Here is a 25,540-nt window from a genome sequence, read left to right as displayed (position 1 = left end):
TGTAACTACTTATAAATATTCTACAAGTTTTCTGTTGAAATGGCCGAGTGTGTCTGTACTGGAGAAATTTGTAACCAAGTTAAATCTTCTTACTTGCACAGTCCTATTAAATAGTACTTAATTTTATCATCTGGTCCTAATCAGTAGTGAGTTCAAAGGACCTTTCCTGTAATTATGCTGGATTGTAGAAAATCTCAAATGTTCTCTGCTTAAAGCTAGCTACATCAGTACAAAAAGTCTAAATTAACAGAAACTAGGTGCAGCATAACACATAAGAAAAGCATAAATTTACTAAGGATACAGGAAAATCTGTCTGAAAGGTAATTTGCTGACCTAGCTTTTTTTTTAATTCATTATCTTGTGTTGATACAGCCTCTCTCTTCAGCTTTTGGAAAATGTTAGACCTGTAGACGGCTTTATGTAAAACGACAATTGTACAGAAGTATGATGGTGGCAATGTTAAATGCAGAGCACTCTTCTGATGGTGGACACTTTTCTTGATGATGGAATTGATGCGAATTTTGTAGCTTTAAAGGCACTTTAACTTGCATTAATCTCTATTTTATTTCTTTAGCTTCTAGTTCTGTTGCTGGGGCTGTAGGTATGACAACCTCTGGAGAAAGTGAGTCAGATGATTCTGAGATGGGAAGACTACAAGGTATAAGAGTTGTTATTAATTTACCCTTTTTATTTCATTTGCAGCCTATAAATAGCCATACCTACCCAAATTCTCTATTAAATGTAGTGGGAAGGCTGTATTTTGTTTCTCTGTCTGTGAATGTGTTGCTTTGCTTACTGTAGTTCTAAAGTACGGAGTTACAAGCTTTAATTCACTAAAGATGCAAGAATTTGGAAGTAATGTCTAGAGGGGGTGGCACAGTGTCCTTGCTTATTTGCATGGTGCATAATACACTACTTCTGATGATTTTTCAGGAGGAAGTGGGGGGAGAGAATTGATAACTCAGTCCTATTAAGTGTGTAAGCTCAAATACGAAAATAAGTCTTTGCAAGAATGTTTTCAGTTGACAGGCCAGGTTAGGCCTGCTGTTACTCTGCCTGCTTGTGGATAACACTTTTTTTTTGCTTGTCATTGATACCCATGTTGCTGTAAGCTTGGACCAAACAAAATCTGAAAGTTCTTAAAATGCTTGCTTTTGTGCTTGGGCTAAAGGATTCAGGTCTCAAAACCTGAGAGCACAGACAGGTGGAAACTCAGTTTGCATGTCCTGCAACTGTTTTAATGATTTTGCCACTACATTGCAAGGAGTTCCGAGATCATGATCTCCCTTGCAAATGACAAGTTTTGGTTAATCTGGATATTTAATGTGGAAGTGAGCGCTGTGTCACTACCAGTTCACTTGCTTATAGTCCTCAGTAAGCATAGGTATGCATTAGGAGCATTGAGCTAAATTGGTTTTTACTATCAATTGTTATTGTATTGATCAGCAGTAGTCATGCTTGCTGCAATAAAAATCAGAATCACCCACTTAGTCTAGCTGTAGTAAGACTACTGAAAAGTGTTCAAAAGCAAAACAAAAAAACCCCTAATATCTAGCAGAGTTCTTCCCTCTCCTGCTCATCAACAAATAAAGCTTTGAACCTTTTTTCAGTGTCACTTTTTCAGATTAACAGTGCTGCTCAGTTCCTGAAAATGTGAAGATAAGTTTAGCCTATTTTATGTAGTTTGAGTTCAGATTTGAAATTACAGTCTGGTTTATCTGCTATTCTAGATCTAGACTTAGAACAATTCAGTAGACCAGATTTCTTTGTGAAATATATAACTGGAAACTCAGTGGGTGACTTCTTAAAGGGCTTTAATGCTCTGATGCATACAAAAATGAGTTATTTGTTCCCTAAAGGTAATCTTTTTGGTGTTTTTTGGAAACTGAGGTAGCTGCAGTCATCTAATCCTAACTCTTCTTTCTTAAAGTATCAAAATTCTAGTAGTCTTAAATTATAGCATCGTGGAATTTAAGCTTTTAAAAATATGTAGAAGCTTTGACAATGGCTGTTATCCTCTGTTTGCTTTTAGCTCTATTAGAGGCTAGGGGTCTTCCTCCTCACCTGTTTGGCCCTCTTGGTCCTCGGATGTCGCAGCTCTTCCACAGGACAATTGGAAGTGGAGCTAGTAAGCAAAGTTTGTCTAACTTGACTTAATCCTTTCCACTTCCAGACTAGTAGAATTCAGCCACTAGTAAATTCTAATATTTGTATTAGCTTCATAGTTTAATGTAATATTTTACTTGTTGGAGATTTGTATGTCATGATAGTGCTAGACCGTGGTCAACAATATTAATTTGCTTGCCTTCCTATAAGGAAGAGAAATTTGCTTTAGCCATATTTCTTTTCTTTTCCTTTTTGGGGCATCTTTAATGTTCCCTTCTAGGTGGGGAAGGGAGGGTTCTTGCCTTTTCACCCCTTCCTTATCTTTTTCTTTTGCATGATGGGCTGCTTAACAAAAGACCTCTCCAACCCGCTTGGGTTTTTTGCTAGCTTTAAACAAGTGCTTAAGCTAGCTTTAAAACTATTAGTAGATGTCAGTTCTAGGGTATGTTGTTTATAGTTTCAAAAGCGTCTTAGGTTTCAGACAGAAACCGCTTCCTTCAGACAGTGTGTCAGTGAGAACATGGGTCCTTAGTCTTGTTCCACCATGTCTGCATTATGCAGCTGGATAAGATGCGTACCTTCTAGTCCAAGTCTGTTTGGCTTCCCAGGAGAGCCAAAGGCAGCCTGTTACACTGCCTGCCAAGAAGAGGATGGGGTCTCATGGATACTCCATGTGCTGTATTATCCAGGGGGTGTGTTGAAAAGTCCTTTGCTTTATAAAGGTGTGGGTTCTGGCACCCGCTGTAGGTTGGCAAGATGGCGGTGGTGAGCAGTGTGGTGGACTCCCTGTGCTGACCAGTCTGGACTGGAAAGACAGCCAAGAGTGAGATTTTTGCCTCCCTTTCCTATCCCCCCGTTCTATGACAGGGAAAGGAAGTGAAACTACAAATACAAAGGAAAACAAACTATCTCTGGTCTTCCACTCTGGCAGAAGTATAGCATAACAGTTCCCTTGAACACTTACGTCTTCTAATACCTTCTTTCCTAATCTTTTTTTTTCTGGATATCTAGGTTCTAAAGCCCAACAGCTTTTGCAAGGTCTCCAAGCCACTGATGAAAGCCAGCAACTACAGGCAGTGATTGAGATGTGCCAGCTGTTGGTCATGGGAAATGAAGAAACGTTAGGAGGATTTCCAGTCAAGAGTGTTGTACCAGCTTTGGTAAAGATTAAATCTCGTATTTCTATTGGAGGATATAATATTTCACTCAATAGCTTGCTTAAATAGTCTTAATTTATATTATATATTCTTAATTTTATATATGTATGTGAATCTATCTAGATATGTCATTATTTGGTTTTGAGAGCATGTTTTGCTAAATTTTGCTAGTCCTATTAATTCTGTAATAGCTCAAGAATAGGTAGTGGCTCTTTTGAAACTTTTAGCAAAATTCAAAGTCCTAAGTGAAAAGCTACAATACTGATTTCTGCCCTTTATTTGTGTCGATATCTAGATACTTTTTACTAAACTAACAAGACTTTTTTTTTAAAAAACAGATAACACTGCTGCAGATGGAGCACAACTTTGACATTGTAAGTGATTTGTAATATTTAAGAAATATTTTGGAATAGAAAAATGTATCATCTGAACTTAAAAACAAATATCTATATATTTAATAGATGAACCATGCATGTCGGGCCTTAACATATATGATGGAAGCACTTCCCAGATCATCTGCTGTAGTGGTAGATGCAATTCCTGTCTTCTTGGAAAAGGTAAAATGAAATCAAAACAGCATTAAACTAATCTGAGGGGATTTTATCTTTTAACTTTAGGATATACCATTAAGATAACGGCCTCTTTTCGTAGCTTACAAGATAATACATAATGCATGAGAAGCTTTTAAAAACAGGTTTACTCTTTGTTCACGCCCTTACTGAAAAGCACTATCTGATTCGCTGAGAACTTTTTGTCTGATTGGTGTTGCAAAGGTATTGTGTAATTATACAAACTGGTAACTCTTGGAGTAGCTATATAGCTGATCTAGCCTTAAATTGGCTAGCTTGATTACAGCTAGCAGTGCAGCTGCATTAGTATATGTGTCTCAGTACAGGCCAAGTGTTAATGAAGATTATTATTTTTACAAACTGGTTTAGAAATTAATCTACAAGCTTTCTTGTTTTCTCATAGCTGCAAGTTATTCAGTGCATTGATGTGGCAGAGCAGGCGCTTACAGCCCTGGAGATGTTATCACGCAGGCATAGTAAAGCCATTTTGCAGGCAGTAAGTAAAAAAGAAAGCACTCTTACCTCTACCGGTTCTACATCTTGATGATCTTCTGTGAAGATGAAATAAGAAAACAAGTTTCTGTGACTTTAGCAGTACTGAGAGTGAAAGTGTTTGTTTATTTTATTATAGGGTGGGTTGGCAGACTGTTTGCTGTATCTGGAATTCTTCAGTATAAATGCACAGAGGAATGCACTAGCTATTGCTGCCAACTGCTGCCAGAGTATAACACCTGATGAGTTTCACTTCGTGGCAGACTCTTTGCCACTGCTTACACAAAGGTTAACCCATCAGGTAAGAAGCTATTATAAAATGGAAAGTTTTAATTTTGACCTGAAAGTAGTATAAAGTTGCCTCCAGATATTTAGTTCTTTACTGTGTATTATTTGCCTTTGCAATGTGGTAATTGCTTTAAAGTTTCTATACTGTCAAGTTGTGATATTCTAACATGCGTATGGACCTTTTGTTTTTTGTAAACATGCTGTAAGGATTCATGACACCCCTATTAATTTTGTAAAATTAGATAAATAAGGTTCTTTAACTTGGAGCATGAATAATAGTGGGTTTGTAGTCCTTACTTCTTGCTCATCAGCAAGAGGAAATCCAGTAGCATTACTGTTCTTTTTTCTTAACAAATGAGTTGCAAGGTTCCTTCCTGCTTCAAACTCAGAAAAGCTTCAGTTTCAATTTTTGTGGTGTTTTCCTGATTTGACTTTTTGGGAGGGCCTGTGACTTTTTAAAAAGAAAGTTCCTACTCTTGCACGATAGTTTGAAGTGATGAATCCTAAATCATGGGGCTCCTAAGATCTGCCTATCCTGCAGTGCTGCTGTGTTCATAAATGAGCACTCACAGTGACTATTGCACCAAAAGAGGTTTGGACATACTGCTTGGTTGGCAGATACCTGTGAAAAAGGAGAAGTTATTTTGTTCCTTAACAAACGCAACTAAATGGGAGCTTCCAGGTGATGTTTTTGTGTATTCTTGTGCTATTCTTAATTTTGACAACGTCTTCTTGCTGAGATACTACTTGAATCATTGAGACAGCTTCACAGAAGTCAAATGTCAGCTTTAGATGGTGCTTTGGAAACAAGAAGCACTGTTCTCAGCAGTAGTAGGGACAAGTACTGACTCCTGCTCTCTGAAGAGAAGCTACAGCCCACAAAAGTAAGATTTCAAGAAATTTTGAAGTGGAATTTTTCTGGCAAAAAAAAATAATCTTGAGTTAGCTCTTAACAGAATAGTTGAGGTTGGAAGGGACCTCTCAATTACCTAGTCCTAATCCCCTGCTTAAGCAAGGTCAACTAGAGCAGATTGCCCAGGACCATGTCAAGCTGTCTTTTTTTTGTTGTTTGTTTGTTTGTTTATTTTTAAAAATAAACCAAACTCCAAGGATGGAGACTTAGCCTCTCCAGGCAACCTCTTCCGGTGTTCAACCGCCCTTACAGTAAAAGTGTTTTATTATGTTCAGATGAACTTTTTTGAGTGTTTCAATGAACTTTTAAATAGAGCTGGTTTTAGAACAATCTTTACTATCTTGGTGTCTTTGGATTTGCTGTCTTGGCTGGACTGCATGATATAAAAATCAGGCTTCGTGTAGTCTGTAGTCTTCACTCCTGCTTATTATCTATATCTCCTTGCTTTGGCTTTGTAGCTCTATTCCCTTTTGTTTCCTCCGTGTAGAATCCAAAAAGGATATTATAGACACATTTATTCATCTTTAAAGGTCCCTAAAGGTATTTGTGTTACAAGTGTGAGGTGTTTCCCAGGGAATATGCCATATCAGGAGGTCGGTTTAGACTGTATCAAAGAATTTAAAATTCAGAGCTGTAATATTCTGTAAAATGTGATTTGACTGGCCTTTTTGGAGAAATTTTATGAATGTCTCAAAATGACAGGATAATCCAATGCAAGTTAAAATATTTTAATTCAAACGAATACTTAACTTTTTTTATAATAGGACAAAAAGTCTGTTGAAAGCACTTGTCTCTGTTTTGCACGGCTAGTGGACAACTTTCAGCATGAGGAGGTAAGGGTGTGGTTTTTTGTTTCCCTCTTCCCTCCCTCAGTTTCTCCGAAGGACTTACCTTTCAAAGTCAGACTAACGTTTTTAATTTTGCTGTTCCCTCCTGAAGAACTTGCTCCAGCAGGTTGCTTCCAAGGACTTGTTAACAAATATCCAGCAACTCTTGGTAGTGACGCCTCCTATCCTGAGCTCAGGAATGTTCATCATGGTGGTGCGCATGTTTTCCTTAATGTGCTCCAATTGTCCTACACTTGCAGTCCAACTTATGAAGCAAAGTGAGTACTTGCTCTTTCATACTCTGGGGGACCTATTTAAGTTAATGCCTACAGTCAATATGGAACTCAGTGCACTTGATTATACAAATATTGTGTTCTCTTATTTTTCTCTCTCTTACTATGCTTCCCCTGGGATACAAAGTTTAGTTAATCTTGTTGAAAGCTTTTTGGTTTTTTTCCTGAGGGTTTTTTCTCCCCTTTCCTGTCTCTAGCTGTTGTCACTGGAGTGCTCGCCTAATTTTGAGTCTGTATTAGCTGCACAAGTTACTCATTTCAACACAAGTTGAATAATTCTTTTCGTAGTCTTTACCAGGTGGGGAAAACATGCGATTTAAGGGCTTTTTTTTCTAAGGGAAAACATTAAGAAAAGTAACCACTGTGTAGCTGTCTTAGTTCTCACTTGTTTTCTTCTTTTCATCTTGTAAATTTTGACTTGTCACTTCAACTGCCCTGTATGTTCCCCTGTTTTCTTCTGTGCCGTGTATATTGAGTGATATATCCCCCCAGATGTCCTTTAAAGGAAAAAAACCCAACCCCAAAAAACCCCACAAACCCTGGACCTGAGAAAAAATGCATTTCTTACAATGTTCGAAGAGATGGCTTTTGTCTTTCTGCCTACTGTCTGTTTGCTTAGGGCAGTGACTAACTCTTCTGCGCAGTGTCTAACACAAAATGGAGTCCGTATTCTGATATAGGCAATCTCATAAATAATAATTTTTATAGATATTGCAGAAACACTTCACTTCCTCCTTTGTGGAGCCTCAAATGGGAGTTGTCAAGAACAAATTGACCTTGTTCCACGAAGTCCTCAAGAACTTTATGAGCTTACTTCTCTTATCTGGTAAGTTATGCAGCCCTAGGTTTTGGGTCTGGTTGGTATGTTAAAATCCGTAACTTCTCTAAAATGAAGGCAAACAGTTTTCAGCTTAGATGGACCTTACTGTATACTTCTAGTAAAATACTGTTTTAATGTTCTTTGCAGTGAACTGATGCCTTGCCTGCCAAAAGAGGGAATCTTTGCTGTTGATACTATGCTAAAGAAAGGAAATGCGCAAAATACAGATGGTGCAATATGGCAGTGGCGAGATGACAGGGGTCTCTGGCATCCCTATAACAGGATTGATAGTCGAATAATAGAGGTAGTAATTCCACACATTTGTGTGGTGATGTTTTTTAAATATGCATGTGGTTGTATAGGGAATTGAGTGCTTTCTTTATAGTTTTGAAAATACAAGCCTTGTTCTTTCTGAGTAAGAAACGCATGAGTTTCCTCAAACTTCCTTGCACTATTTTGGTATTCAGTAATGGGTGAACTGCTTAATCGCTGTTCTCATTGTATTTCTGTCAGTCATTGTTTTTCCTGCTGTGTTGCCCCTCATAGCTTTTCATGTAGCTTCCTATTTGTTAGGGATTTCTTAACTTTAAACTCATCCTTGTTTTTAGGCAGCTCATCAGGTTGGTGAGGATGAGATAAGCCTGTCTACGCTTGGGCGTGTCTATACTATTGATTTTAACTCTATGCAGCAAATAAACGAGGATACTGGAACAGCACGTGCCATTCAGCGAAAACCAAACCCTTTAGCCAATACAAACACTAGTAAGTACAGCTAAGGAGACACCTGGTGTCTCTAGCTATGGCTAACTTATGCTGGGTTATACAACAGTCTACTACTTGGCTAATATATTTCTTGTGGTTTCTGTGGAACATCAAACTATTCTGATTTACGTGAATGAAGACAGCTTTACAACAAAACTCAAACTGATGATACGTATTCTTAACAAATAAACTCTCTTTCTGGGAACTGAAAATGCATTAAACTGGAGGGGAGCTGGGGGTGTTCCTGGCTTGGGATTTTCTGAAACAGCTTTGTTCATACAACTCTTATTTAACGAAGACTTTGTGAGGACTTCTTACTGTCGTACAGAAATAAATAAGAAAACTGAAGAAAAAAGATTTGACTCCTTGAAAGAGGAGGATTTGTACCTACATTCTTGCCATCAGTTTGACTTCTGGTTCTTAGTTTAGCTCTTGAATTGAAAAGATATAATTTAATTCAGCTTTAAAAAAAGAAAGTAATCGTCAGAGCAGAGATTCAAAGAACTATGCAGTGATTTGTTGCACAATTTCTCACAGGTGGACATTCAGAATTGAAGAAGGATGATGCTCGAGCACAACTAATGAAAGAGGACCCAGAACTGGCAAAATCCTTTATCAAAACATTGTTTGGTGTTCTTTATGAAGTATATAGTTCTTCAGCTGGACCTGCTGTTAGACACAAGTGCCTTAGAGCAATTCTTAGGATAATTTATTTTGCTGATGCTGAACTTCTGAAGGATGTGCTGAAAAACCATGCTGTTTCAAGGTGGGTTCATTAACTATTGTGAATGAAACTGATTTTGAGCTTACAACTCAAACTTGTGATTACTTTTTTGAATCATATTTTTCAGGGGAAAATTGTACTTTTAAATTCTTACGTATTTATTTTCCAAAAGCTGAGGCTGCCAGCTCTTCAGGATTTTTTTGCATCTTAGATTTTGCAGTAGGAGCCAACGCTAGGAGTTCTTATTGGAAACTTGGATTACCTATATGGCTGTGTGTACTGATAATGTCTATTATCACCACTTATTGTTTTCCTGATTTCTAAAACTTGCCTATAAACTTTTCTGAGGGCAAGATGACTTTTGAGGTAATACAATGTGAACAGTAACAGACACTCATGGCATTCAACTGGTAAGTTCTATTCATGAAACCTCTCCTACGTGATATACCATAAAGTTAGGGGTCTAGGTAAAAGGATGCAATTAGAAAATAAACTGACTAGTTTTTCAAAGGCAGTACAGAGATCCACAACACCATATTCTTTAAAGGAAGAAAACTCTCTCTTTTCCTTTATGCCACGTGTTAAAACTTAATAAAAGTGATTTAGGTGGAAGAGGACTTTTTCAGTCCGTTTATTTATAGCTTTTACAAAACCACAATGAAATGTGTTTGCTTTCAGTTTCCAGTACTATGTATGCAAGATGAACTGGCTTCATTTTATTTTATTTTTTTTAAAACAACAGAAAAGGAAAAGACAAACCTAATTCTAATAAATTATCTGTTTTAGTCATATTGCCTCCATGCTGTCGAGTCAAGACCTTAAAATAGTAGTTGGAGCCCTGCAGATGGCAGAGATTTTAATGCAAAAATTACCTGACATTTTTAGTGTTTACTTCAGAAGAGAAGGTAAATCTTGCTTGCTTTTTTTTTTCTTTCTCCTCTTCACCTCCTTATTTAGTATTTTAAAAGCATGTGTGTGTGGAGAATCCATGTTCTTTACCCCCAGCTCCATCCCTCCCAAGCTGTGAAAAGTTAACATTGTTCTTTAATAAAGGCAAATCCATGCAAGCTATTGTCATATGACTGGGGAGGAGCTGACCAAGACTCTGGAGGAGACAAGCTTGTTTCTTCTGAATCTGAAACAAGTTTGTACAGGCTTACTAAATGCTAGTGAACTTATATTTAGGCTGAAGATGGCTTGCTGAAATTACATGAGTAGTCTTACTGGACAAAACTGATGAATCTTTGGCAGGAACTCTTTGTTGTAATATACTGGGGATTATTGGGTTTCTTTAGCTACTGTTAAAGACTACTTTAACTTTTTTAAGTAACTAAAACTACTTTAGTTACTGTTCGTGCTGCTGTCATTATTATTTTTATTTTAAACTATGTAGGTTAACTTTTTCAAGAAAGGGTTGAACTGCTTTTAAAACTTAGTATTGGTGGGTGGAGTGAGCCAATGCTGCCATAGTCAAAACAGGTTCTAATAACAGACTTCTACCTTTTCAAACACCTTTTGTTGTCTGTCTGTGATCTGTCCTCCCCCTCCCCCCCCCCCCCCCCAAAAAAAAAAAAACAAACCCCAAAAAACAAACAAACCAACCCCCACAACCAAACCAACCCACCAAACAAAGATTTCTTCTTTTGCAAAGGGGTGATGCACCAAGTGAAAAACTTAGCGGAGTCTGAGGCTTTGCTAACAAGCCCACCAAAAGTATGCACTAATGGATCAGGAACGCTGGGTACCACTACAACAATAAGTACTGGAACAGCCACTGCTGCCAGTAATGCAGCTGCCGATTTGGGCTCTCCCAGCTTACAACACAGCCGGGAGGATTCTTTGGATCTGAGCCCACAGGGGTAAGTGCACTATTTGTTGTGAACAAACAACATGTAACTCTTGAGGACAGAATGATTCTTTCAGACAAATGACAGCTATGGTGCATGGTTCCTTTCTGCTGGAGACTGGAGGAAAAAGAAGTCATCCTTAAGTTATTTTGTTGGAATGCAACCATTTTGAACACTTGTAGAATTAATATCTCTTGTAGGAATAAATTATTTTAGCATTACACAGTTTGCCCTTATTTTAAAGGTGAAATGTTTGTCTTAATGTATTGGCATAATAAGGAGACTCAGCTTAAACCAGAATAGAAATATGTGAACTTGGGAAGTGTAGGGCTTGGTGAGTAGAAACTCCATACATTGCTGAAAAAGTGCTTTCTGGGTTTTAATAGGGGAGGCAGGTCAAATACACAGTGTCTTTTGGTGTTTATTCAGTAGAGATTTGTGGAATTTTTTTGTTTGTTTGTTTCTTTTTAAGTGTATTCAAATAGATGAATAACCAAATGGTTACACAAATAAAAATATGAAAATGATGAGAAACCTTTATTCAGTGGCACTTCTGGCTGTATTTGGCTGCCCATAGTAGAAAGGTGACAGCAAGCAAAACCCCCTCTTTCTGGATGGAGTAGTCGCTTTGTCCTTCCAATTAAAATAGAGTTGAGGCCCCTTCTCCCAGAGCTCGTTCTTCCCTTGTGTCCTCCTTGTTATGGGGTGGAGGAAAAAGCTGGCAAATGCATCTTAAACTGAGGCATGGGTATGCGTATGAATATGGTGGATGGAATCATGTTACTTTATTTTTAAATTTGGACAGACGACTGAGCGATGTTCTAAAGAGAAAAAGACTGCCAAAACGAGGGCCAAGGAGACCAAAATACTCTCCTCCAAGAGATGATGATAAAGTAGACAATCAAGGTAAATCATTCTTAAAACATGATACTCTTATCTCCTTTTAAATTTAAAAGTAAGCTTATAGGCTGTCAAGAGTGCTAGCTGTAATAAACCTGTTGATTCTCTTAATTTTGTCTTTGCTTCCTCCAGCTAAAAGCCCTACAACTACTCAATCTCCTAAATCTTCCTTCTTGGCAAGTTTAAATCCTAAAACATGGGGAAGATTAAGCACACAGTCCAACAGTAATAACATTGAACCAGCGCGAACAGCAGGAGTAAGTGGTCTTGCAAGGGCTGCTTCCAAGGATACCATTTCTAATAACAGGTACACACACAAAAAATCAAAATACTTCTAATATGGTGTTGACTTTGAGGTGCAGCTGCTTTCTTATGATAAGCCATCAGGTGATTAAGTAGCACCTATCAAAGAAGTTTGAGCTTAACCACTGTTAAAATAACTCTGGAAGAAGAATCAAGAAATTAAGGTAGAGAAAATAACCTTTTAATAGTTTAAAGTAGCATGCTGGGGAAAAATTAGAGAATAGGGAAAAACAGTGCAAGAAGTAATCTGTAGAGACTAGACCTTTACTGCGTTTGAGTAAGAGGGAAGGGTTTTTGTCTGTGACTGCTGTTAAACATGGGGAAAATGATACTCTGGCTGTGTTCACTTGTAATATTGGAGCGTGAAAATGCTAAGTATGGCCGAATGCCTTCTGTGTGCTTCTTTACAGAGAAAAAATTAAGGGCTGGATTAAGGAGCAAGCCCATAAATTTGTAGAACGTTATTTTAGTTCTGAAAACATGGATGGAAGCAATCCTGCACTAAACGTATTACAGAGACTTTGCACTGCAACTGAACAACTCAACCTCCAGGTTAGAAATGGCAAACTTAGTTGGAGTGGGGGTGGGAATGGAAGCAGTAGAAGTATTTAGGAGGAAGCTAGAGGAAAGCCGACTGTTTTAGACACCATGGCCAATATTTTAAGCATAGCTTTTGTTATCTTAAATGATGATACAGTGTTTCTTAACTTGCAATGGTTTGCTTGGGATTTTTGTTAGAATTGTATATAAGTTCTGATACATCATATATGATAAATGACTAGTATCAACAAAGGTATTCTTGGTTCCTAGCAATGTGTCACTTAGTGTTTTATTTCAAATTTAAGAATTTAGTTAAGTGTGAGGGATTGACTTTATACCTGGAGAAGAACACAGTTTGTAACAAACTTTGGGGGTTGCGGGAGGACAAGAGAGGGAGGTAGCATTTTGTTGAAAGGATAGAAGAAATACAGATTGGGCTAAATCTACTAGCATCTCAAGAACTTGAGCCTTGCTTCTCAGACAGTTGTGATCCTTGATAGATAGTCTAAACCTGTAACTTCTAAAGTAGCTAAACAGCTGAGTTTTACATTCTGTGCTTTGATCTAAGCAATCATTAAAATATGAAACTTTCCCTTCTCCTTTCTCGCACACAGATGTCATGTAAAATTATATACCAATCTGAGGGTTTTTTAAAAAAAAAAAAAAAAACCAAACAAAACCCCAAAACTTTCTGTTTGGAGCTCATCTTTACGTTGCATGAGACAGAAATGGGACCTTGCATTTCTCTTAAAACAGGGAAAATGTAGATGTTGCCTGTAATGTCTCCCCTTGAATAGAGAAATTACTTATCCTCAGATTATTTGCCCTGTCATTGCTTGTATTGAGTACTATACACTCCAGACTTCCCCCCCCCCCCCCCTTTTTTTTTTTTCCTTTCCCTTTAGAGCTGTTCCGTGCAATAGGAGGAAAAACAGTATTTCTTAAGCCCTTATAATACCTGGGTAGTAAAATACTACTTTCATATTCTTCAGGTGGATGGTGGAACAGAGTGCCTTGTAGAAATCCGTAGCATTGTCTCGGAGTCTGACGTTTCCTCCTTTGAAATCCAGCATAGTGGGTTTGTTAAACAACTGCTGCTTTATTTGACATCTAAAAGTGAGAAAGATGCTGTAAGCAGAGATATCAGATTGAAAAGATTTCTTCATGTATTTTTTTCTTCTCCAGTAAGTTTTCTTGTTTATTGTTTTGTCATTCTTAGTTGTCTTTCTCTCAAATTGTACTTATCTGACCATCTGAGAAGGTTCAGCAATGACCTTGACTTAAAGATGAGTACGGAAGGAATGTTTTGTTTATGCCTAAGCTGTATAACACTACAACTTTCACATGGTTCTATGTATTTACAGGTCATAAACTTTTTAGAATACCCTGTAATTATAGAAAATTCCCCACAACAGTGGAAAGTGATTCCAAAATGGCCAATTGTCTGAGTCTTGAACAACTTAAAAGTTGTTCCTGACTTTTAAGAAGTTGATATAGAAAGAATTTGGATAGTAATCTTATCACTTGCTCTCTTTAGTCCTAAAGACTGCAAGAAACTAGATTGTCCTGTTTTTAAAGGAAGATATTTAAAGTGGAAGAGAGGAAAGTAGATAACTACAGCTTCTGTGAAGCTTACTGCTCATGGTTAAGGGTGAATGCCTAAAGTCTGTAGGGCTATTCAGTTGAAACCAGGAGAGAAAAGTGCGTTCTTTGAAACAGGTCTTTCATAAACTTGTTATGTGTCATCTAGTTGAGTTTTTTCTTTTTTTCAAACAACTTGTGGTATAAATTGTTTAAGATGGATTAATTCAAGCACATAATTAAAAGACCAGAATATATTTCAGCTTCCTGGAGAAGAACCCCTTGGAAGATTAGAGCCATTAGAAAATGCACCTTTGTTGGCGTTAGTCCATAAAATGAACAATTGCCTCAGTCAGATGGAACAGTTTCCTGTCAAAGTGCATGACTTCCCTAGTGGAAATGGAACAGGGAGCAGGTAAGGATTAATGCTCAGGTAACAGTTTTGTTGGAAGCTTTTGTTTTCCAAAACTTTTTTCAATGCTAAAAGTTCCAAGAGGTAATGGAAACTTCTGACCCTATTAAAGACAAAAGCAATTACACAGTTGGCTTTTTTATTCAGTGGAAGATTGAATATTTAACCAAATGTTTGCTTACCATCTTGAAACTTCTCTCACTTAGATTGGGGATGGATGTGTAATTTTAAATGCCATCTCTAAATTTAAGCTTTAAAAATTCAAATGTCTTCCTTGTCCCCATGTAACAAACACTGGAAAGAAATCATCTATTTATTCATGAGACACTGGTATTTTTTAGTGAATTAAACTGCTGAGAGTTTGTATTACAGCGCTAAACTTTGTTATTCAGATAGGTTCTGCTCTCTAGGATGATAATGGGTTGGGTGATAACAGTTGGCTGTCAACATAATTTAAAATAACTGTAGACCTGGCCTGTGTCTTAAGATAGATTAAATTTGGAATCCAACTTGTTATTTGCATTTTAAATAACAAATTTGAGTGACTGAAGGCCTATTTCTACAATTTCTTTTCTGTACTTTTCTTTAATAATCAACACTTTTTCATTTGGTGTATAGCAGTTAGTAAGTCTTATTTCAGTATAAGTTACTTTCAAAACTTATGCATTTTGTGGTGCTGTCTAAAAGCTCAATTTGATTACAGACATATTCTTGTGACTATGTAGAAATTAGGACGGAAGGAGCATTGAAAATGAATTTTTGAAAACTATTCTTTAAAGTTTGAAATGCCAAAATCTTCTGTCTCTTGGGTAGTAAGATAGTGTGGATTTTTTTGTCACGAATTGTGACAAAATGTCAACATCCATTATAGTAGATGTATTAGAGCCTCACGCTATAGCGTGAATCTAACTTACATTAAAATTCAGTACTTGGTTTTGTGAAACTGTTAAAATCCATGGGAATGAATGCAATACACAGATTTCTAATACTTGAAGGAATTAATTGTCTTGATACTGGCTTTTGCAAATAGTATGTGCTCTGTAATCTTACAACGCTTCCTAATATGCACTACTTCTGTAAAAAGTGGGATAACTACAAAAGATATAAAGCTGCTAATCATAGAAGCAAAATTCTGCTATTCTTTTTGATAGAAAATTAAACATGGGAAGTCAGACTACTGCAGCATTGTTTAACTGCTAGTCTTACTGTGGATTATGTCAATGAGGATTTTGAGGCATTAAGATTTGGCAGTCTTTCACTAGCACCTGGAAGTAGAAGCAGCCCAAGATAAGAGGTTTGCGTGTAAGAACAGCTAGCTTGAGTATTGATAGTTTGGCGAGATGGAACATGTATATTAACTATACTTGGTAAGGAAAAACAGAGGAGCTTTCAGGTTGTCTCTTTAGGTCCTTATTAAAAAACATATGAATGGATACTTGCATTTTCCACCCCCAATTCTGATCCTTATTGCACTGCAGGTAAACACAGCTCTAAATCTCATGTGGCATCAGCTGACCACTGAACAACTTCAGACCTCAAAGATGGTCAGTATAGGCCATATTGTAATCAGATCTCAGACTGGACTTTCTCTTAATCCACGTAGCTTCCATTGGAAATCAGATTTTGTCCAACTTTGGATTCTGGTATTCTTGTAGAATAAAATTTTTAATCTGTTTATCCAAATCTTAATAGCTTATTTTTAGAGAAATAGGCTGAGAAATAATACTCTGAACAAGTGAATTTGTAAATGCATGTATAAGCCTATTTTAATGCATTTTTTAATGCAATTATGGTTATTAGATTCTTTGTGTAGCAACTTTTTTCACAAATTATTTTGAGTTTTTCTCTTAACAGAGGATCCCAAGCTTTAAAATTCTTCAATACACATCAATTAAAATGCCAACTGCAAAGACATCCAGACTGTGCTAATGTGAAACAGTGGAAAGGTGGACCTGTGAAGATTGATCCTCTGGCTTTGGTACAAGCCATTGAAAGATACCTTGTAGTTAGAGGTATATATATATATATATTACACAGTCACATGTGTCTTGCTTCTTGGGATAGTCATTACTGTCAGTAGTGTGGAGTCTGTAAAAACCTGTGAGGATTATACTGGAGACAGATGGGAGGGTACCTATAAGTGTATCTTGCTCACAGGGGAGGAGACTAAGGCTGCAGAGAATCTCCTCTTTTCTGGGACAAACTTCTTCCTGTTGTAAACAGTTCAGTCTAAATACTAACAGAAGTATAATCTAGTTGACTGTCAGATTGGCTGTAACTTGGCATTTTTGATGCCAGATGTTGATACTGAAATTTATTCTAACATGTCTGAACCTCACTTCTTTAACTGATGTATTTTGGAACCGTTTTAAACGGTGGAGTTTATAAAAGTCAGAGTACAAAAGCATTGCTACATTTTGTGTAAAAACAAACGAGGATGTCTTTCTCCTCTCTTTCCTCAGGCTATGGAAGAGTTAGAGAAGATGATGAGGATAGTGATGATGATGGGTCAGATGAAGAAATAGATGAATCTTTGGTAAGCTTTTGCTCTGGGGGTAAGGGGAGTGAACAGGGTGGGGAGAGGCTTAAAGAAAAGCTAGCAACAAGTTTCCTAACTTGTGTGGCTTTTTTGTTTTGTTCAGGCTGCTCAATTCTTAAATTCAGGGAATGTGAGACACAGACTGCAATTTTACATTGGAGATCACTTGCTGCCATACAATATGACGGTATATCAAGCAGTGAGGCAGTACAGTTTGCAAGCTGAGGAGGAGAGGGAGTCTACAGATGATGAAAGCAACCCATTAGGAAGAGCTGGGATTTGGACAAAAACGCATACCATTTGGTAAGTCGGCTAGAGAAATCAGGGGACAACTTCTTCAGTTTCTTAGATGTATATACATAAAAAAAATTGGAATATAGCTGTCTCCCCCCGCCCCCCCTGGCCGCCCCAAACTGTAAAGCTTCGTTTTTCCTGATGTGCTTGAAATACTTAAATCTTAGTAAGAATTCATTGTCAGCTACTAATGTTCTTTCTAGCTCATGAGTGAAGCTGATGAACAAGAAATGGGAAATCTTAAATGACACCTGCTAGATGGAGGGAAATCATTCTTAGTGTTGGGTAACTAACCACAAACAATAGCGAATGTGTCTGCGGTCTACAAATAATGCTCAACTTCATACCGGTTTTTATAGTTGATTGCTGTGCAGGTATATGTATTCTCTGGCCATACTTCACAAGGAGCAGTATTGACCTATGACTGTGCCAAACATTCTAACGTTCAGCAGTGTCTTTTTCTTTCTAATATTTAAATGTATTATGCAAAAGCAAAAAAAAAAAAAAAACCACCCCAAAAAACCCAACAAAAACCAAACAAACCCAAAACCACTTTGGTTTTTTTGTCTATACCTTCTGCTTCTCTTCTTCCAGTTCATGGAGCCGGAGGGTCCCCTTTTTTTCTCCCCCATGACATACATTGCTTCTGAGGGCCTAGCTTCAAAGGCTGGATCATATCCAAATGCATTGTTCTTGTCTTTCTGCTTTTAACTGTTATTCAAGTAAAATCCTGGTAATCAAAGAACTAACGCTTTTATAACTGCTTTTGTTTCCATGTAAGTTAGTATTTCACAAACACGTTTTTAACTTTTAATTACTTTTTAGGTACAAACCCGTGCGAGAGGATGAAGATGGTAATAAGGACTGTGTTGGCGGTAAAAGAGGAAGAGCCCAAACTGCTCCCACAAAAACCTCCCCTAGAAATTCTAAAAAGCATGATGAATTGTGGCACGGTGAGTGTGTTGCCTTGCTAATAAGTTAGATTTGTGAAATTTCTGAAAGGATGGGGAGGAAGAGTGTTTAGAGACACCGTAGTGTTTCTTTTAAAGCAAGCATAGTATAAGAAAAGTAAGCATATGTTAATGTGTGTATTAAAACTAAAAATAAGATACTTACTGAATTGTCTAACTAAACTGTTGTAGTTAAGTGAATGCCGTGACTAATACTACCTAGGCTCCTTGGGAGCCTACAGTTAAATCTTTAAGACTTCTAATTGATTTGTTTTGATAACATACTCTTTTTTTCCTGCTAGATGGTGTATGCCCTTCGGTATTAAATCCTCTAGAAGTTTACCTCATATCTATTCCACCTGAAAACATAACATTTGAAGATCCCTCATTAGATGTTATTCTTCTTTTGAGAGTTTTACATGCTATCAGTCGATACTGGTATTACTTGTATGATGTGAGTAGAGCACTTTTTAAATCATTTTAAACTTGATAGAGACAACTCTGTGCTGAAACACTTTAAAATAGCCTTCTTCCCCCCATCTGCCACCCCCCACCAAGACAAAATAATGCAAATACTATCATCTTCCCCTACCTATTTCTCTAACTTCTGTTAAGATGAAGGCTATAAATTCTTAAAGTCAATCGTACTTCCACTATAGTGTGTTAAACACATTTCCATGCTTTTTCCTTCCTTAAGTTCAATGAGCAATGTTATTCCTGAAAAGAAAATGAATAGTAAAAATCTACTCAGTCTTTCTTTCATGGCTTAGACTCTGTATGGCCAAAGTGACAATGAAAGTTTTTTTTTTTCTTGTGATGATAAGCAAATCAAAGCATAAAAAAAACTTTTAACAAAGGCTTGGTATTTCTTCCAGCATTTCTTTAACTAGAAGTACGTTGTTTTTATTTAACACAGAATGCAATCTGCAAGGAGATAATTCCAACCTCAGAGTTTATCAACAGTAAACTGACAGCAAAAGCAAACAGGCAGCTTCAGGATCCTTTGGTAATTATGACAGGAAACATACCAACTTGGCTGACAGAACTTGGAAAAACATGGTATGAATGACTTACCATATAGTATTTCTAATTTGAGTTCAGTATTTCTAATTTGAGTTCAGTAGGCCTCTTGGCTGGGCAGTGCAGGTGCATCGTATCTTACAAGGCTTTTGAAAATGCTGGGGGAGAGTAAAATGTAGTCAGAGAAGTCTTGCTAAGTTACATAGTGACACTTGAATGAATGTTTACACCTATATTGCATAGTTTAAACCAAATATGGAGGGATAGTCTAGGTGCAAAGTTTGGACCACTTCGTACAGGAGTTTCTAAGCAATTTGAAGCTTCCTCGTTGAAATAATAGTACTTGATTATTCAGAGCATTTTTTTTTTCCTCCTGTTAAACTGCTTAACGGCATTTTTGTCATACCACTACATTTATCTTAGCGTATTCAATATGGTACAAAGGAAAATATTTCTATAATTACTGATAAAATACTATAAATAACTTTTATAAAGCTATATTCGTAGTACTTTGTAGTATCTTCATACAGAGCGTAAGGTGTAAAACTTGCACTTGAAAGAATGAGAAATCAGAATTGACATTCTTGGAGTTTTCAAGCATGTTAATTGAAGCAACATTGGTGACAATTGACTGGAAATACATGCTCTAGAGAAACTATTTGGTTTTTTATTTTTGAAATAAAATCTCTAAATTTCTTCATAAACATTCCAGACAACAAATGATGAGTATGAATGTTTATTCTTATACAGACATCTGTAGCAGCATTTGTTCCGTAAAAGTGCCTTTTCACTTAAATGTCAGTGGAGGACTACACTGTTAATGTACACATGCCTTCAAGAATAGTAGAACTGATAAATTAAAATAAAAAGTCTCTCTGGTAGTCTTTCACAGATTGTTTAAAGTGTTTTTTTAAAATGGTGGAAGGCAGAATGCTGGTGCTGCTGTAGGCACATTCCCATTCTTCTCCCCCCTCCCCCCCCCAATATGGGAGCTTGAGCCACCTTCTTAAAATCTTTGATCTAAGTTAGACTTACTAATTATAAAACAGGTGTGAACAAGTAAAAGAATACTTATTTTCTGATATAGGCTTTGCATAGCCAAGGCATTCAAGGATTTTGAGTTATTTTTCTGGAAGAGTAAGTTGTTTCTGGAACTTCTTGTGGTTCCTTCTTATGTTAAATTGCATCTCTAGACTCTTGCTTGTAATCATTGTAACTAAAACTAAAGTGTGTTCTGAAAGGCTTCCTTTGGAGGCTGCTTTCACTACAGTGTTTAATAAAGCACTAATTTCAGGCATACTACACTTCCATTGTGTTTTAAACTAAACTATAGTCACAGATGCTAGTTGGAACCCAACTAACTAATCCAATGCTCTTTACAGCCCATTTTTCTTTCCATTTGATACCCGTCAAATGCTGTTTTATGTAACTGCTTTTGATCGTGATCGAGCCATGCAAAGACTACTGGATACTAATCCAGAAATCAATCAATCAGATTCTCAGGATAGCAGAGTGGCACCGCGACTGGACAGGAAAAAAGTAGGTATATCTTGTTTAAAAATGGAAGGAATGATCTGTTTATTTTTATATTGTCTTTAAGAATATCATTGTGAGCAAGATTTATTTGTAAAACTTCAGGTTTTGGTAGTATACCGATGAAGGGGAGGGTTGTTTTTAATTCGTTTAAAAGCCCCCCGAGTAGAAAGCACAATGTCTTCTAGGTGTCTGCCACTAGGTGGCAGAAGGGGCTCGAGTATGCTACATTGCTTTCACATCCTGCTTAATTGTGAATTGGAGTCTTCATGTAATTTCTGAAACGATACTCCAAGAATGAACTTTGAGTTTTAGGTTACGTTAGTGATATTTCCATATATTAGCTTGTAAACCTCTGTTTTTCTTTATGTAGAATTTCAGAATAATTCAAGCAATAGGATTTAGACCCTTAAGTGTTACCTGAATAAACAAAAACATTGTCCTTGTATTCTGGGAGGGTATTAAACCTCCTGTCAAAACATAAGAAGACTAAGCTGTGACTGTTTTAAATTGAGGGAGTCTTGGGTGTCTGCCTTGAGTCTGGAGAGATGTTATCTTAATTTAAGATTTGCTGTATAGTGTAGATCTGCTATATGATTTTGAATACCGTTGGGGAAAAAAGACAAGAGATACGAGAATCTAGTTCAACTAGAGTATAGCTTCCAACATGTAGGAAACCCAGTGCTGTTGTGTTGGTTTTTGGTTTGTTTTTTTTCCTTGGTGTTTGTTTTGTTTTTTGAAACCTGCCACTTTCCCTACTTAGAGGTGGGATGGTACTTAACCTACTGCAAGGGCAGGGTATAAGGTTATTCCTTTAGGTTGCTGGATTTTGGCATCTTTATTCTGTGTTTTCTTCTCCACATATTAGTTCGAGGTATGTAACATCACATGACAACACTTCTCTGCTATGTTACAGTCCTACTGCCAGATTCTTGGCAAGAGTAGTACCTATTAGTTATACTGATACAAATGTAAGGCATTGATTTTTCATTTTATATCGAACACTTTAATTCTAGTCAGTTTTGATATAGAAGAAGGAATTATTTTGTCAAAGTATAAGCTTACAAATTGTTGAACTGTGGAACTATTAGCATGGGGTGGAAAAACTTGCATAACTAATTTTTTTCCTGTTGTAACTGCCTTGGGAGCTGGGACTTACAGACATAATTTCACTACTTAAAACTTCTCTAATGTGTAGCGCACTGTGAACAGAGATGAGCTGTTGAAACAGGCAGAATCTGTGATGCAGGATCTAGGCAGTTCAAGAGCCATGTTGGAAATCCAGTATGAGAATGAAGTAAGTAATATCAATGCAGTCTAATTTAACCCCTTTTTACTGAAGATTAATACAAAAAAGCTACAACTTTCATAGAATGACTTGGTCAGACTTGTGGTCCTTCCCATTGCTGGTGCCACAAAATTTTATCTATTAATTATCCCTGATCTACTTGGTTGTGATTTTTTTTTTAGTTGCTAGGAGAAACTTTCTGATCTACTGAATTTCATAATCAGTCTTATTCTGCAGAGCGCTTTTTTCTAACTCTAAGCAAACAGCTGTGTGCGTTTCTTCTATAATATGATCATTAGGTGGTTAATACTTTTAGTCCACTATTATTCCCTCTGATATGTGGTCTTTCCAAGCTGTCTCAGTCCTATTGTAACTGTTGACATAGTTAGGTTCTCTAGATGCCTTTTGCAATGCAGTCTTCTTTATAGCCAATAATGTACTATATTTCTCAGTCTAAGTAAAGATTTTGGTGTTCAAACTGACCTAATGGACTCATTTATTTATCTCATTCTCCCTCCTCTCCCCGCACCCTCCCTCCCCCTTAAGGTTGGCACAGGCCTAGGCCCCACGCTAGAGTTCTATGCACTTGTATCTCAGGAACTACAGAGAGCAGACTTAGGCCTTTGGAGGGGAGAAGAAGTGACTTTAGCCAATCCAAAAGGTAAACGTTTTACTACCTAAACTATCAATATTGATCTAATATTGAATTGATTCTAAGTTGACTTTAATTACGTGAATGGCTTTGATTGAAAGAGCACCTCAGTTTGTGGTCAGATAATATGCCTCACGATAGTGTGTGGTTATCTTTGTGGGTTTTTTCTTAATTTTATAAGAAACTTTAGGTTATGGTGAGGGGTCTGGAGAACAAGTCTTATGAGGAGTGGCTGAGGGAACTGGGGTTGTTTAGCCTGGAGAAAAGGAGGCTGAGGGGAGACCTCATCGCTCTCTACAACTCCCTGAAAGGAGGTTGTAGCGAGGTGGGGGTCGGTCTCTTCTCCCAAGTAACTACTGACAGGACGAAAGGAAATGGCCTCAAGTTGCACCAGGGGAGGTTTAGATTGGATGTAAGGAAAAATTTCTTTACTGAAAGAGCGGTGAAACATTGGACCAGGCTGCCCAGGGAAGTGGTGGAGTCCCCATCCCTGGAAGTATTTAAAAGACGTGTAGATGAGGCGCTTAGGGACATGGTTTAGTGGACATGGTGGTGTTGGGTCGACGGTTGGACTCGATGATCTTAGAGGTCTTTTCCAACCTCAATGATTCTATGATTCTATGGTTATCTGATAGCTGCTTTCACACTTGCATCTGGAATGAAACTAGCAGTGTGTGTGTTGAACTTTTTTTTTTTTCTTTCTTTGTCAACAGGAAGCCAGGAAGGTACCAAGTACATCCATAACCTTCAGGGCCTTTTTGCGCTTCCTTTTGGTAGAACAGCCAAGCCAGCTCACATAGCAAAGGTTAAAATGAAGTTCCGCTTTCTGGGAAAACTAATGGCCAAGGCAATCATGGATTTTAGACTGGTGAGAATAAAATGGAAAATGTGATTCTGAAGGGTTAAATGAAAATTCTAGTTCTGACTGTGTTGGGGAAAAAATAGCACTAAGAGTTGCATGGAATTATTTTCAGCTCTAGCAGTTTGGGTGGGGTGGGGAGAGATGCAGCTGAGCTTTTGAGGGGGAAAGGGTAGTGTATATTGAAGATCTTTACAGGGGCTTTTGAGACCGTAGTGAAAAAAGCCAAAAGCCATTGCCTGCCATGTGTTGCAGTCTCTCTCCAGTCTTCTTTAAAGATCATTTGGGGCTTATTATTATTCCAGCTGCTAGCTTGCCGATTGCTCTAATGTGCATGCACTAGGCAGTCAGTTGTGTTTTCTCAACTGTAAATTTCTCAGGTAAAAATGCTCAGACATGGTGTCTTGGTGTGCGCCAGAGCTATGAATTAGTAAATGGTATTCTAGATCTAGTCAAGAGAGAAAATGCAAAAGATATAGTTTTGGAAGACAGTTCAAAACAAAGACAGACTTTTCAAAACAAAGCTTTGATTTCCAGGTGGACCTTCCTCTTGGACTTCCTTTTTATAAATGGATGTTACGACAGGAAACTTCCTTGACATCACATGACTTGTTCAGTATTGATCCAGTAGTAGCCAAATCAATATATCACCTTGAAGATATTGTAAGACAAAAGAAAAGACTTGAACAGGACAAAACACAGGTGGGAAAGTAACCCTAAGAATGGAAGAGTGCATCTGCACAAACGTTTAGATTTTATGAAGTAGCCGTAATTGAGAGTGTATGATAGTGCTTAATACTGATGGTAATAGTGATAATGACTTCATTCTAATAAAAGGAGTAGTTTTAATGTTATTAAATCATTGGCTAGTAATTATAACGCAGTCTTTTTGTAATGTAGACTCTAACATTAGAAATTTATTATGGGATTCTTCTGTGTGATTAAATGCAGGCTAGAAATGGCTAAAACTGCAAGATGTTTGCCTAAGGTAACTCCTCTTTTTGGTTCACTTTGAAAAGACCAACCGACTTTAATATCAGAGGAAAAAAAAATCTATCTTTGATTTTTAAACATTCAAAAGGCTTGGGGTTTTTTTATTAGTTGGTTTAGTAAAATTTTCAGGTTTCCGTAGGGGAGTGCCTCTTGTGGTTTTTTCCTCCCCCACTGAAAGCTGTATGCAGAGTTGGTGTAAACTGGCTTCATGTGTGAGCCATATAAAAGCCACAGGTTCTTTTATAGATACAGAAGAGTCTTAATTTTTCAAGGTTATCAGCTCTTAGCTAAAACTAGTACCATTCACTGTTGCGGAGTAGTGGTAAAAGGTCTTTGGCATGCATGCTCGCTTTCTAGCATCCAATGTTAATAGATGGTAGGTGGTAATAACCTAATTCATACTCTTTAAATACATCTGCTTTGTTACTAGTGAAGTTATTGCAAGCTTGTGGGCCTTTGTTCCTCTTCACCTCACTGTCTCTCTCTCCTTGATCACCACTTTTAATTTCCCAACAAGAGTTTGAAAAACCTGAAACCTGGTGGATGAAAGCTGAAAAATGTCAGTATGCATGCCAAATATGAATGCCATTAACTATTCTAAGGAAAAAACGTAGCCTAAGAGCCTTAGCATATTACTCATCTCCTTCTCTTGCAATAGTATTTTCTAAATAAATAATACGCAAGAAGTTAAAGTAATTCCAAAATTGCTAGGGGAAAGAAGTGTACTGTTACAATCTTTCAAGTTTATCCATTAAGATAGCTTATTTGGTTTGTCTTGGTTTACTGTTATGTATGAAAAATACAGAAGGAAAGCAAGGAGTACTGTAACGGTATTAATAGTAATATTCTTATAGAAATGTTTACTTAGTCAAAACTGC

General features: G+C 37.2%; 1 protein-coding gene across 11 annotated transcripts in view; it reads left to right on the top strand.

Annotated features, from left to right (window-relative positions):
- Positions 1–25,540, top strand: part of TRIP12 (thyroid hormone receptor interactor 12) — an 82,212-nt gene that overhangs the window by 47,956 nt on the left and 8,716 nt on the right. For 5 of the 11 annotated variants that reach the window (XM_076340943.1, XM_076340949.1, XM_076340940.1 and 2 more), the window contains 31 exons: positions 575–658; positions 2,033–2,137; positions 3,118–3,266; positions 3,602–3,637; positions 3,725–3,820; positions 4,236–4,328; positions 4,464–4,625; positions 6,290–6,358; positions 6,465–6,630; positions 7,354–7,471; positions 7,613–7,769; positions 8,074–8,227; positions 8,765–8,993; positions 9,738–9,856; positions 10,603–10,810; positions 11,604–11,704; positions 11,831–12,005; positions 12,412–12,553; positions 13,534–13,725; positions 14,386–14,537; positions 16,374–16,546; positions 16,997–17,070; positions 17,177–17,376; positions 18,193–18,320; positions 18,620–18,771; positions 19,234–19,376; positions 20,720–20,876; positions 22,069–22,167; positions 22,705–22,819; positions 23,524–23,678; positions 24,207–24,371. In XM_076340943.1, coding sequence (XP_076197058.1) covers positions 575–658; positions 2,033–2,137; positions 3,118–3,266; positions 3,602–3,637; positions 3,725–3,820; positions 4,236–4,328; positions 4,464–4,625; positions 6,290–6,358; positions 6,465–6,630; positions 7,354–7,471; positions 7,613–7,769; positions 8,074–8,227; positions 8,765–8,993; positions 9,738–9,856; positions 10,603–10,810; positions 11,604–11,704; positions 11,831–12,005; positions 12,412–12,553; positions 13,534–13,725; positions 14,386–14,537; positions 16,374–16,546; positions 16,997–17,070; positions 17,177–17,376; positions 18,193–18,320; positions 18,620–18,771; positions 19,234–19,376; positions 20,720–20,876; positions 22,069–22,167; positions 22,705–22,819; positions 23,524–23,678; positions 24,207–24,371 — 4,268 coding nt within the window. The remainder of the gene's footprint in view (positions 1–574; positions 659–2,032; positions 2,138–3,117; positions 3,267–3,601; positions 3,638–3,724; positions 3,821–4,235; positions 4,329–4,463; positions 4,626–6,289; positions 6,359–6,464; positions 6,631–7,353; positions 7,472–7,612; positions 7,770–8,073; positions 8,228–8,764; positions 8,994–9,737; positions 9,857–10,602; positions 10,811–11,603; positions 11,705–11,830; positions 12,006–12,411; positions 12,554–13,533; positions 13,726–14,385; positions 14,538–16,373; positions 16,547–16,996; positions 17,071–17,176; positions 17,377–18,192; positions 18,321–18,619; positions 18,772–19,233; positions 19,377–20,719; positions 20,877–22,068; positions 22,168–22,704; positions 22,820–23,523; positions 23,679–24,206; positions 24,372–25,540) is intronic. The other 6 variants (XM_076340951.1, XM_076340947.1, XM_076340950.1 and 3 more) reach the window with 4 other exon arrangements.

The sequence above is a fragment of the Aptenodytes patagonicus genome, chromosome 6, assembly GCF_965638725.1.
Source record: "Aptenodytes patagonicus chromosome 6, bAptPat1.pri.cur, whole genome shotgun sequence".
NCBI classification, from domain to species: Eukaryota; Metazoa; Chordata; class Aves; order Sphenisciformes; family Spheniscidae; genus Aptenodytes; species Aptenodytes patagonicus.
This window is presented reverse-complemented; position numbering and strand designations above follow the sequence as displayed.